At 41.5% G+C, this 14,527-nt stretch overlaps 1 protein-coding gene across 1 annotated transcript in view; it reads right to left on the reverse strand.

The window, feature by feature from the left end:
* The window catches only part of plcb3 (phospholipase C, beta 3 (phosphatidylinositol-specific)), a 69,090-nt gene extending 66,245 nt beyond the window's left edge, over positions 1 to 2,845 (reverse strand). Inside the window, exon 1 of the mRNA XM_061710650.1 lies at positions 2,131 to 2,845. Coding sequence (XP_061566634.1) covers positions 2,131 to 2,229 — 99 coding nt within the window. The 5' untranslated portion in view covers positions 2,230 to 2,845. The remainder of the gene's footprint in view (positions 1 to 2,130) is intronic.
* Positions 2,846 to 14,527: the final 11,682 nt, after the last annotated feature.

Consider the following 14,527-nt stretch of genomic DNA (forward strand, 5'->3'; position numbering starts at 1 on the left):
ATTCAATGATGCAATAAGTATGCTTCCTCTGAAAAGAACATGGTTTAGTAAAACTGAGCTGGTCAAATAGCCTCTTCCTACTTCAGATCTGAATACATTTTTACATCAGATCAAGGTTTTTCCCTTCCCTCCATTCGTTGACTTTTGAGGAACATGGCAAAGAGAGATAGGCCAGAGGGGGATCGCGGACATGTTTTTCAGCATTCACACACTTAATCAGCAAGCACAGCCATTTTCTGGGAATTCCCTTCGACAGAGACACAGAAAGAGTTACTGTGCCTGACAAAAAGAGGAGGAGAGGAAATCAAAAGGACATGGCATTTGCCATTTCCAAGACAAGAAGCTTCTTTGGAAGATAATCAGGTGTAGATGTCGGTGATATTATGTGCGGTCCTACGTTTTTCTGCTTAAAACACTGATCCCATCAGAATGTCTTATACGGCACTTCCATGCAGGGTTTTTTAACCATGTCAACATTATCCCTGAACTCATATCTTCAACAGTTTCATTGGAATCATATCTCACACACACAGTCAAACATTTTGCATCCAGTGGTAGTAGGAATTTACAACTTGCCTGCAGTTTGAGCCCTGCAGTCATCCAGCCAGTTAATGATTGATTTCTGCTCAGAAACACCCAGGCCTACCAGCACCGAGCCCCACAAACCCCCCCAGGTCACTATCAGCCACTCACAAAGACCACTTTCACAGACATGCGTGTGCCTGGTTGCCAGGTCCGCTTCTAAAAACACGTGGGAAGGCAACTTAGAACAGAAAGAACTAAAAAAAAAAAAAAAAAGTTACAGCATGAATTACTCATAAACGCAACTGAAACGTTTACTGGGTTTTATGGCCGTGCAGCAGAATTTAAAGTTCTTGCACCTTGCACCCCACAGTGCCACATACCTGGAGCACAGGTGAGGCAGGTGCTTTTTTTTCTCCATTTAATCATGAAAAACAGGATAAAAGCAGAGAAATAAGAGGTGTAAGAGAGCACCTGGATTGACTCGGAGGCAAAAGGAAAAACCGGCTTGACGAGAATTTTAAGTGCAGCTGGCAACAACAGGGGAGTTTTTTCCCCTGAGTGTCTAAATTACATGCAGTGGCAGCACAGTGGGCTCCGGTGTCTCAGACCGACCCCTGAGAGCAGGGGCGTCAATTCAGTATGGCAAGGTATGGCAGCCGCCACACCTTGGCTTCAAGGGAAAATGTAAATGTTTGTTTTTTAAATACATTTATGGAATTACTCTGTGTCTATTTGTATTGATTATTCTATTACTTAATACATATAGAATGACTACAAATGCTAATCAGAACATGATCGATTTCACTAGTTATTATACACTGCAAAAACTGAAAATCTTAACAAGAATATGTGTCTTATTTCTAGTTAAAATGTCTAATTTTTAGTCCCAAAAAAAATCTCATTACATTTAAGACAAGACTCAAAAACAACCATTTTCACCCGTTTCAAGTAGATTTTCACTTAAAATGAGTGGAAAAATCTGCCAGTGTAACAAGATTTTTTTGCTTGTAATGAGAAGATAAATCTTGTCCCACTGGCAGATTTTTCTACTTATTTCAAGTGAAAATTTACTTGAAACAGGTGAGAATGGTCAAATAACAAGTTATTTATCTGGCGATGACTCTTGTTTTAAGTGTAATGAGATTTTTTGACTAAAAATGAGACATTTTAACTAGAAATAAGACAAATATTCCTGGTAAGATTTTGAGTTTTTGCAGTGAGCGAGATTGCATTTGAAAAAGTTCCAATTTTCTTGACCACACAGATAAGCTCCATAGCAGACTTGTGTGATGAGTATTTGCTGGACGTGTTGATTGATACTCTAGTTAAGTTCTGTGACTCGTAACCTTGCCATACCTTAGCTTCCACTGAATTGACGCCACTGCCTGAGAGGATGCATAAATGCTGCACACCTGCACAGCACGCCTGCAGGACAGGTCGCTGGTAACTCAGTCAAAGGGCCTACTGTCAAACTCAGGCTGTCAGTACAGGCTCACCAGAAACGCCTCTTGCATCAACACACACACAGCTCCGGTCCGTTTTTTGTCTTAAATGAGCGCGTATTGGTCGTATTAAATAGCAAATTTCCCATCATTGTGTTCTCACCTCGTCCCACTTGACGAACTTGCCCCCCTTCTTGAGCTCCTCGTGGACGGACACGGGTTTGAGCTGCAGCGCATGGACTCCCGGCTTGGCCCCGGCCATGACGAGGATCTCAGCCCGGGTGCCGACGCCTAACCCCGGACTCTAACTCTTCCTTCCTCCACTGTCACCCGAGTCCTCCTTTCTTCTTATCACCCGGAAGAGCTGATTGGGAGGCCGGGCTGCGGGGGCGGTTTTTCTCTCTCCACGCACGCGTCCTTAAAAGTCACGGAGAGTTTGAGGAACACATGAGGAGTAAAATCCACGCAGGGAGCCGGAGAGAGACGCGACCTGGCTGCTTCTGCTGCTGCTGCTTTTACGCGCAACGCCGCCGCCTCGTCCTGTCCTGTCCTGTCCTGTGCGCGTCCTCGCCTGTAACTCCGTTTGTTGTGATCTTTATTATAAGCTGCTTCATATACTTGTGTGTTGACTTTAATCGCGCACTTGATCCCGCGGAGAGATCCGTTCCTCCCGTCCTCCCATCTGCCCTGCTGCTGTCGATCCTCTCGCAACTTTCTCTGCTTCCTCACTCTCTTGTCGCCTGCGAGGCGTTTCTTCTTTTCTCCTCCTCCTCCTCCTCTCCTCCCAGCATGTTTTCTGAGGAAAAAAGGCGCCTCATTGAAAAAAAAAAGAAAGAAAGAAAGAAAGAGGGAGAGAAGAAGAAAAGGGGTTTCAAGTGTAAAGGGAGAAGGACGGCGTCAGATAGCGCTGAGTGAAAGAAGAGAAATGAGACACAAGTAAGGGGGAGTCTGGGGTTTTTGTGAAATGGGTGTGTTTAAGTCAGTTCCTCTGCCTGTCTTGTACTGTAAAAACAGTCAACATCGAAGAGTGTGCTGATTTGTGTCCTCTTATCCAGTCTTAAAGGGTTTATTCAAACAGATCCCTTCAGTGACTTCATGAAAAGTTTCAAATGAAGCTTATCTGGACTTGTGGGCTTTTAAAAAGTAAAAAAAAGTCATGCAGCTCTTACACTTTCAAAGTGTTTAACACAAATACAAAGTAATATACGTCTGTCTTTTGAAGGAAATGTTACTCTGAAGTGTCCCAAGGCTTCATCCATCCCTTTTACAGGGTCCTCTGACAGGAGGAGGTGTGCATCCTGGGTAGGTTCAGTCCATGTGTCAAAAAAGTGTAATGGTGGCTTCAAACAAAAAACTGAAAAGGAAATGCTAAGTTTTAGGGGAAATACAATAGTTTATTTGTTTACATGATGCCAGCATTGATTTTCTCAGCAAATTTGCCTCCCAGAATGCTAACTTATCAGAAACAGGGTGGATACTGCTGGCACTGAGGATGTGAAGGTGGCGTGAGAGTATTTGCATGACAGAGTTTATAATTTTACATCTGCACAATGTTGGGAAAAAAAAGGCTGCACAAAGAGCAGTTCACATCCTCTCTGTCACATGGGGTTGGCTCTGAGGGGTTATCAGGTAACGTCCCCATCTTTCCCCCAGACCGGGATCTGGATATCGCATTTTGAGAAGCGTGAGAACGAAGGTGGCCACGCAGTTCCAGTCAGATCCCAACCTAATCCAGCTGCCGAGCAACATTACAACTTGGACTTCCAGCAATAAAAAAAAAAAAGAAAAAAGGCTTCAGAGCAACAGATTTTTTGGCAACTGATGCCGTCCTCCAGCTCCCTAACTACACCAGGCAGGAATGTCTGCTATGCTGCAGCCTGCTGACTGACGGACGGACTGACTCTTGGTGTATTTCCTGGACCGCGAGAGGAGAAGGAAGGTTGAAAACTAAAAACGGTCCTCAAGAATCAGTCAGATGCACAACTGCATATGTTTTGACCATGAACACTTAGGTCCATGTCGGAGCGTGACCTTGAGTGAGCGCTTCGGCTGCAGATATACCGTGAAACAGTCCTAGCAGCGAGACTGTTTCCGTGCGTCTTCTGGCTACATTTGAGCCAAGAGTTTGGATCCAGGAAGTAAGTGAGCTCAGACAGACTGTTGATTAATCTGATCTCGACCCAACACACACTCGTGCATTCGCAGAGCCGCTCTTGCCTCTCAGATGTGGACAAACAAAAACAAGATGGGCGCATGCAAATGCATCCTTGCACACGCACACGTTGGAGGGGGATATGGTTTTCCTCTGGCGAGTAATAACATGCAAACACAGCTCTCTGCTCACACCGAATCCCATCTGTCACAAAGATGCACACTTTCAGCCAAACAAGGATGTGTTGTGCGCTGGATCTGAAGTGCACGCACCTGTGGTGTCAATAGCCTCCCTGTTCTCTCTGTTCTCCCCCCCCCAAAAAAAGCTTCTCCACATCCCTTTGTCATCTCTGTATGGCAGCAATACCCACTCACTGTGTCCTGATTATCCCTGTAGCCCCTGCTTCAAATGAATGAGTAAATATGGAATAAAAACATGTTTGTGTCGTTCAAAGGCAGAGTTTTGTTTTCAGGGTGGAAGACGGTATAAGAGGAAGGAGAAGCTGCTTGGTGCGTTTCCCTCTGGATGCAAAGCCCTGATGTTTTCTGTTTAGGGAATTTGAATTTGAATTTGAATTTGAATGAAATAGGATTCATTTTCTTGGACAAAATGTTTGACACAAATTTAGAATATAAAGCACGCTAAAACTGTTCAGGCTGTGGCGTTGTGGGATCTGGGTGTCTTCCAGCCAGGAGGTTGCCACGTTGATCCCCATCCCAGATGTGTCCTTGAGCAGGACACCGAACCCCACACTTCCCCGACTGTGCAAACCCAGCCAGTACGGGACCGCAGTACACAACCATGGCCTCTCCGTGAAGAAACACAGTCCTCAACGTTTAATGACCACGATGAAGAGGCCCCACAACCAAATATAACTCAATATAACTGATGAGTAGGCTTACAGGTAAGACGTAGAACAGCTATATGAACTGCCTTACATAACATCCCATCAACATCTGTCTGTCAGCTTCTCCCCTGTCAGTTAACCCTCTTCTGTTGTTATGGAAACAAACCGTGGAGCCACCAACGACAACATAAAAAAGACGGTACGTTCGATCAACCCTTCAATCCTTGTAGTCCTCATGAGGAGATGACCCACGATGGGGACCCCTAAAGGGACAGGAAGAAAGACTGTTATGTTTGGAAACATTTAAAAAAAATAGTTCAACACTTAAAAATGCATGAACTAAGGAGTAAAAAGCACTTTTTTCATGTGGGTTACTTTAAAAAGTGTAAAAAATAAACCCTTTTATTACTTCTGTTCAGATATGACTTGAAAAATATATATAACATAATTAAATCCTACAAAGTTCAAGCCCTCTGGGGAGGGTTGGTTTACCAGAACTACTTTGGATTGGACTCTGAATCTGAATGCGGTGCATGAGGAAGCTTTTATATCATAAGAGAATCATGAGGGAGGAAAATATAATATAGTTTTTATGTTGGAGATGATCAGGATATAAAAAAAAGAAAATACTAATTCCTTACTGTAATAAGAGGAAGATCTAATCATGAGCTGGAATTTGCACAACAAGGAAGTCGACAACTTCTCCAGCTTTTTGTTTCAATCGCAGAAACGTGTCAGCGTTAGAAAACGAGAACTGTGGAGACCGACACAACAGAGTTACGGGGGAAGGAGGAATTGGGAAGAAGTGAGAATGATAATAAAGAAAGCTAGAAACACAGGCCAGACGTGGGTTTTGGAGAAATGAAGACCACTCATCAATCTCTGCCCCTTCTGTACCACCATGTCTGTCTAGCAACAGCCAGATCTCCCTCCGCAACACAACGCCAAGCACTTACAAAGACACATTGTGTAAAGACAGACATTTTCAGTGTCTCCCTACACACTGCCCTCTCTATACACACCAACGTGTTCGGTGCACACACTGGTTTTGATGGGAAAGGCCTGACTCAGTGAGTCGGCAATAAAAGCTTGATCAGATTCCAGTCCGTGCTGCTGAGATTTTGGCCTGAAGTCGCTGACGGTCTGCTGGCGACTGGACCCATCTGTCTCCATAACACTGCTGGATTATTGTCAGTGTGTTTTGGAGAAAATCACTCATGTGGGCGTGTAGGCAAAGCGCTGATTATAGCTTTTCCCTGGAGGAGCCTTTCATACACTATGCAGATGACCAAGACCTACAGAACTAAGGTTTACTTTTTTAGTTTATTTCTGTTCTTGTTCTCTGAGCTCCAGCTGTCAGTCCTTTTGCGTGATTTCTTATTTTTCAAAGTGCTGTGGGCATGTATTCATTTTTCCCTCTAATTTGTGGGCTATGCCATATAGTCACCTGCTGCCCTCTAGTGGCCACTTGCTGACACACAATTGGTTGTGCAACAGTTCGGAATGTGAATGGACTAGTTATAGCCCTCCATCAGTAAGGATACACAGGGTGTAGCCTACCTGTGCATGTGTACACGAGCGAATCACGGCAGTCTGTGTAAAGCTCAAATGCGTTTGCACAACTAGATAAATGTAAACCACTGTCTTTGCAAACAGCACTTGAAAGCGAGGCCTTAAAGCACGTGATCATGCACTTAAGAGTGTGATTTGGACGTCTTACGTTGCTGTAGACTCGTGGTAGCTCTCAAAAGCTTACATTTTCGCCTTCAGTTGTCTTGTTTCGAGCTTTTGAGATATGTTTCATTTCTTCTCTTTGGTTCTCAATGCAGCACCGGAGCATATCGTCCAAAAGAGCTTCTCACGTTGGTCTTTCTGTCTGAGCAAAGCTCAAGATTATCATAAGAAACCATGTCAACAGCTCCCTCGTGTGGACAAAATTGGTCATTACACACAATAAAGCATCATAGAGATTGTAGCCATGACAGAACATCCAAGTATTGCTAGTTTCATGGTGGCACATTATGTTGACTTCTGATATTCAAAATAAAGATGATTGATCCAACAATACATAATGTCATCAAGCAAAGGGTCATTCATTTAAGTGTGTCTCCGAAGGCTCTCTAAACAATGTGCTAGTGAATGAGCCGTATTATAGATCTCATTAATAGATTGCTGCCTGATGTCAAGCATCAGCATTTAAGAATGATAAAATGGCTAATTGATCTCTCTAATCTCATTTGTTGATGTGACTCATATATACCTTTACCTCTAAGCTGTAAACTGCTGAGCAAATGGACACCGTTTTTGAAAGCTGTCACCAATAAATACATGTATGATCAAAATTTAGTGGCATATAGGTGTAAAAAAAATGATGGTAAATAGAAATTCACAAGCGAAGTGCAAAATAGCTGAGAACTGTAGTGATGCATTGATGTGAGGTAATCTCAATTACCGGTAGTTGAATTTAAAGTTTATGTTGAACACTTACAATGTGGAGGGCCTTTTAGCTTTGATGTTCTACATTGTCATTATTTTTTTTCTTTATTTTTGTGGAGCAATTTTTGAAGTAAGTTGACGTTTAGTGTCTTTCCTAAGGAGGATCGAACCACCAGACCTGCAGTTAGTGAACAACTTCCTCCACAAATGCAATTTCATCTGTAGATGAACTGACCGCGTGCGTTTTCCATCCTCATGAAGCCCACCAGAGTTTTAATATTACATGCTAACATCATGCTGACCTCCCTCTGTGGATGTTTTCATCTCTTTAACAGGAAGTTAAAAAGTCAAATCCCTGCCAGGTCCCACAAGTCCAGTCGTCTCTTTCATCTGGTTTTTGTTGCACATTTTATTTCTTCCTTAAAATGTACCCTTTGATAAGCTGTGCTTTTACTGTATATATGTAAGCGCACGTTCAAAGTTCAGCTGTCGTGTGCATGTACGCCTTTGGAAGATGGGAGTATGACTGTGTGTTGGCTTCTCCATGTTTACTCGACTGTAAGTTTCAGACATGCTCTCTGAATAATTCAGGTTTTGTGTCTTGTTGCTACGGCTGAGAAATGATTTCTTGGTCTGGTATGAGCCACACACACACAGGTATGAGCATGTTGACAGGCATGCTCATCTTTGCTCACACCAAATGAGAAAGAGCCAGAACTCCTCTCCTCACCTCCGCGTCTCACTGCTGTTATTATTCAAAGTTGTGTCATTAAGCCGGCCCGGCCCGGGTGTGGGGTTCCCTGCTGCTATAACACAACGGACTGGACTGTGAAGCGATGCCGAGTGGTTTCCTATTAATGGAACACCTACGGTGGCTTGTTTTTGCAGCAGCCCTCAGCCCTTTCTGGTATGGTTTCATTTCGAAACCATACCAGAAAATCCAGTTACTCCTGCTGCTTTCCACCTGTGGCCTAGATTGTAATCTGCAAAGGCAGAAACCATCAGATAGCTTGCAAATGTGCGCAAATGCAGGGTTGTATTTGCATAAAGGTGCCAGAGCGACGCGTGAACGTGTAGGTGTATACAATTCCACACATTTTAACCACTGCGAAGACTTTTGCTAAATCAGTAAATACAAACTGTTCACAGTAAATAATGTCCAAGGATTAAGTGCTGCACCGTGTACTGAATTTGAACCCTACAGATGCTTGAAAACACTGTCAAATAATCGGTTAATGAGAGGACCGGTTTGCCGAAGGTGAGGCAGTTGAATATGTCTTAGTAGTTTATTGCAAGTATTCAAAGTTAAAAACACATTAGCAAGTTCTCAATCTGTGTTTGCAGATTTAAAGAAGTATCCTTTACTCTCCTAAAAGTGCTAATATATTTTTTTTGTACTTTATTTTTCTATGTGCCACACCATAGTGACGTTCAGTATAACAACAACAAAAAAACAACAACTAATATACATATATAGACATAAGACAGACACCAACCTCAACATATACACAAAGAAAAAAAAAAAAAAAAAATATTAAAAGGACATATCTAAACAACAAACACAAACAAAGCAAAGAGAGGCCTAACATGCCTTTAAATACCTTCTAACCCCCCTGTTATCTCCCTCCCCTATACATCCCTTACACTTCACTCTTTTATGTATTAGCCAAAATTCCTATTTTCACAAATCCTTATTTCCATTCTTATTTCATGAACACAATACAGCTAGAGGGAGAGAGACGCACCATGAGAGCAAGTTAACAAACAAGCACATGACAATACCTCCAAAGATAAAAAGATAATAATAAAAATAAATAAATAAATATAAATAAATAAATAAATAAATAAGTACATTAAATTAAATTAAATTAAAGAAAAAAAAACAGAAAAAAAACCATTAAGTGCTCCCCGTTCAGTTGTTGACTCCTCCATATTATTATTATTATTATTATTATTATTATTATTTTTATTATACTCCTCCATATCCGTCAAATAATCCATTGACCGCCTCAGTATTAAGAGTACTAAGCTTTTAGGTGCATTTAGATCTCTTCATGTCTTATGCTATCTTAGCATTTCACCCCCATTTTTTATATAGCTCTCCCATTTAGCCCACAGCATGTGTCTCATCCCCATCCTCTGATTTTACATGTTAACTGCTCCATTTCTTTTACTTGTTCCATTAAGTCTCGCCATTTCTCTAAAACTGGACTTGATTTCTGAAGCCAGTTTTTTGTTATGAGTTTAAGAGCTGTTATTCTTAAAATTCTTATAAGGTACTTATCCTCAGTTTTAACTATCTCTTTTGGCATTTTTCCTAACAAAGCAAACTCATAATCGATATTTAAGTCCAACTTCAAAATACAACAGATTTCTTTACCAATACATTTTCAGAATAGGACAGGACCAGAAGACGTGACTGTAATAAAAGTGCTAATATAACTATATAAAATTACGTTGATACAAGTAAAAGTCCTGCATGATAAACATCTGTGATGATCTATGACGATCTCTGCAGTTTGTTTGTTTTTAAATTGCAATCAGCACATTTCCATGAAGCAAAGAATATTTTCCCAAAGCTTGACCCATGTCTGCAGATTTGTTTAATCCACATTTGGCTTTGATTGGCAGCATTTGCTCATAGCTGCCTAAACCTGGCTGCATATCTACCAGACATGGCTCGGTTCTGTATTCTGGGCCGTGTCTGGGTCCTCACGGCGTTCATCGTATCCCAGTTGAAACCAGCTCGTGAACTTTGGGACACATCTGGCTCAGGTAGCATTTGAAGTGCTGTAACTCAACCATAGGTATGAAAAGTAGTCAATTATTGAAATGAAGAAGAAAGTATGAAATGTGGAAGACGGTTTTGGTGATTTGATTAGATGGAGTGGTAACGTTGATGAAAGTCTGCAGGACCAGTTCAGCACACAGCCTCCTCTCCTGTGAAACCATGCTACTGTGATGGATGCAGTATGTGGTTTGGCAGTGTCTTGCTGAAATATGCAAGACCTTCCCTGCACGAGATGTTGTCTGGATGGTAGTATGTGTTGCTTTAAGCCTCTACGTGCCTTTCCAGATGTGTGAGCTGCCCACACCACGTGCACCCATGCAACCCCGTACCTTCAGAGATGCAGGCTTCTGAACTAACGCAGATGAAAAGCTGGATGGAGACTCTCCTCCATCGTCTGTAACACACACAATGTCCATGGTTTTCAAAAGCAGTTTCAAATTTCGATTCATGCTGACCACAGAATACTTTCCCATTTCGCCTCAGACCATGTTAAATGAGCTTTGGTCCAGAGAAGACGGTGGGGTTTCCACTTCGTGTTTACGTACGGCTTATTCCTCGCACGACAGAGCAGCGAAGGGTTCCCATGCAATGGTTTCCAGGAGAGAATCCCAGGCTGTTTTCAATGTAGGACCTGGAGATCATGAGCATCTAATTTCGACCTTTGGCCCCAATGTTTTTAATTACAGATTGATGAACCTCTGTCCGTCTTCATATCAGAAATGTTCCCTTTGTGCTTTGACCTGTCTTTTTAGTTGTCCAATATTCCTCCAGTTGTTTTTGATTTGTGTTAATTACGTACTTTTCCAACCTTTTGTGGATTTGATGTGTTTTCACCATCAAATTAGTAGTGAGAGGTTGTTTTATGACCACCATGTTGATTTTATGTACTTTTATTCTAGGAGCTTTTATCGGTATTGTCTTGTTTTTTTATCATATTTCTACTTTTATTGTAGTGTTTTATTTGTGTTATTATTGATATTGTTTTATTTTTTGATATAAATATAAATAAACTATATATAATAACTATATAAATAAACATTTACTTACAAATTCAAAAATAAGCTTCTATTTTTCCTGAAATGGTAAAATGTCTCAGTTTCACACATCTAACATGTTTATTATTAGGAATGAAATATGAGTTTTACTAAATGTTACATAGCATTTTTATTTACATTTGACACCGTTTACGACTGGGGTTGTAGTAATACTTTTCAAAAGTGGCATAAACTATCCCAGGCAGGGATAAGTTTAGCAAATTTTTACTTGAACACCTGATGTAACAGCCCTTGGCATCAATGATACAGTGTAGAGTTCAACTGGTACAAAAACATTTTTTATTCCATCGTCAAGCAACGTGAAACTAAAAACATATCAAAATATCAACAGTTGCGCACTTAAAATATCTTAAGTTTACACATTTTACTTTAATACAAACACTGACTACGTTTACATGCAGTCAAAATTCAGGTTATTGCTAATATTCTGGTTTTAAAAGGGTTATTGACTGCATGTAAACGCAGTCACTTTATTAGACAGTCCCTTAAACCAAACAAAAACACATGCCACTAGTATTTAAATACCGCATACCTCGCTTCGCCTGCCAAGGTTGAAAACTTTCCTCATAACGTAATGAGTAGAGAGATACACCAACGAAACAGCATTAGGCTTCTCTGCTCTCCCTGCTTGCTCTCTGTGTGGCAACCCAGGTAAAAGTGGCAATCACAGGAGTGTGGCAATTAGCCCTACTTATACACACTCCAAGGTATGTGGTAAAACATTGAACATGTATTTCATTTATTTAGCACAATTTTTTTTTAAACAGTGCAAGGAGGGAACGAAGCCCAAGGGCTTGTACAGAGTTCCACTCCCATCAACAACTGTGATGAAGTAACAAAGATAATGTACAACAAATTAAAAAAATTATAAATATAAACGTAATAGAGAACATGGATACAAGGTCTGGATTACGTTAAAGATGAAGACATTGAGGTTAAGACAGAATAAGATGTTTTTCTAATAACTTTCTGAAGGAGGTAAAAGATAACGTTGACTTCAGCAACACATTCAAGTCATTCCAGAGTTTTGGACCTCTAAATATAATATTAAATTGTTGACCAGATGTTTTCGACAGAAGGGTAAATGAAAATGTGCCATTGTGTCTAGTAGGATATGCAGGATATGGAGGTGTCAGGAAGGTCTTGTTTTCTATTGATAAAAAGGATTACGGTAAGTGCTGCATAGTGTACTGATTTTGAACCCTACAGATGCTTGCAAAAACACTTTCAAATAATGTGTTAATGGGATGGTCCGTTTGCTGAAAGCGAGGCAGTTGAAAATGTCTTAGTAGTTCATTATAGTTGATGCAAGTATTTGAATTTAAAAACACATTATAGCAAGTTCTTAATCTGTGTTTGTATTGGATAATTCTAGTAGGTCCAAGTAGGCTGAACCAAGAAAAGTGCACTACAGGTGACGGGGCATGGGTTAAAGAAGTATCTTTTACTCTCCTAAAAGTACTAATATAAAGTAACTATGTAAAATTACGTTTTAGACAGACAGACAGACAGTGTCAGGATGATCTTGTTTTCTATTGATAAACTTATGCACAAACAAGCGTGAGTGAAAAATATTAAGTTTATGAATGGATAATAGTGAATATTTCATAAAAAGAGGTGCGGATGGTTCGTGTCTACCAGACTGAGAGATTGTTCTTAAGACTGTATCATAACAACCATTTTGCATTTGCATTTCGTTGCCCTGTACTTTTGACATGTGCAATGACAATAAAGTTGAATCTAATCTAATCTAACCAGCTCAGTTGGCCACTACTACCTGAAATGTAGAAGAATAGGGCTTGGTCGTCTTGACGTCATCACCTGGCATAGCCGCCATATTGGAAGCTACCTTAGCTGGTCTTCGGACCACTGCGCACTGTGTACAGACGTGTTCCCTCTTCGTTTTGTCTTAGCCTACCGGTACTTGTAATCGTTACTTTCCGTTATTCTGTAAATCCATGGTAACCCGTTGCTGTGTTGTGGGGTGCAGCAGCTCCACACATAACAAACGTGGGGAAAAGAACGCTAATGCTTTAACTTTTCACCGCTTTGCTGCACAGAGGCAGAACCACGTAGGCCGTAGTATCTGAGATAACAGAGTGAAAGAGTTGTCGGCCCGCTTGGATTGCGGCTGTAAGACGGCCAAACATAACCTTCCACAGTAAACCACAAACAAACACTCACACAGACCGGGGTCGGATCATTCACACGAGTGTTATTCCCACTTCTTGACCTAAACGCAGTTGCTGGCCAGCTCTCTGCGGTGCGATTAACCCCAATCTTCGAGTCAAACATTTACCGAAGCAGCTGCCAAACACTCGCAAACAAGGTAGCCGAAGACGTCGGTTGTGCAGAACTGCGGCAGTAAGTCCTCGTCGGAGCTCCACTCTTTAGAAGGCATTTCATATGGATCCAAACCGTTAATAATCATTATTTTCTCCATGTATTGGTCCCTGGCTTCCTTGTTTAAGGTATCCCGGTAAATTCCAGTTCCTTTCCGGCATTTTAACAAGTTTTTTTTGCATTCCGTCTGTTCACTTGGTGCTACCACACTGCTACTACAGTGCTGTTTGTTTACACTCACAACGCTGCCAAAACGGCCGCCCAGTCCCAGAATGCACCTTGGCGACCAAACCCTATATTGGCCCAATCCCAATACTCCCCCTACTTTCTTTCACTAGCCCTATTTTCTATCACTAGCCCTCCCTCACTCTCACTACCCCTAAAAAAGAAGGGACAGATTTTAGGGCACTTGAAATCTTCCCAGGGGCCTGTCCCAATACTCCCCCTACCCCTACTTTCAGCACCACCCCTAAAATCAGCTGAGAGCCAAAAGCTGTTTTAATTTCAGCTGTAGCGCTGTTAATATGCCACTTTATTAAGTTTTAATATTTTTTCAGGCGTAAAAGTAACCGTTAAGATCCCAAACCTGGGCTCAGTTTATCCAAATAACGCCTGTTAAGAAATTTGACCCGATGTTTTCACCGATGATAAGAGCCGCCGGCTAGAAGAGCAGCAGCCTGATTTCAGACGTGATCGCCCTGCGCCGTCGTCCCGGGGGAGAAACCTGCAGCTCTGTTGAGAATTACCGCTGGCTGAAATAAATCATTTAGGAAGATAAATGTTGGTTTAATAGATGAAATCTAACAGTTGTAGCTACGCCTGTTAAGAAATTTGCTCCGAAAATTTCGAGATTTCTGCCTGCCGGCTCCGGAGCTGATTTATGGTTCCGCGTTAAATCGACGCAGAGCCTATGGCGTAGGTTACGTAACCTACGCC

This window comes from Cololabis saira, chromosome 20 (assembly GCF_033807715.1).
Source record: "Cololabis saira isolate AMF1-May2022 chromosome 20, fColSai1.1, whole genome shotgun sequence".
In the NCBI taxonomy this organism is placed as follows: domain Eukaryota; kingdom Metazoa; phylum Chordata; class Actinopteri; order Beloniformes; family Belonidae; genus Cololabis; species Cololabis saira.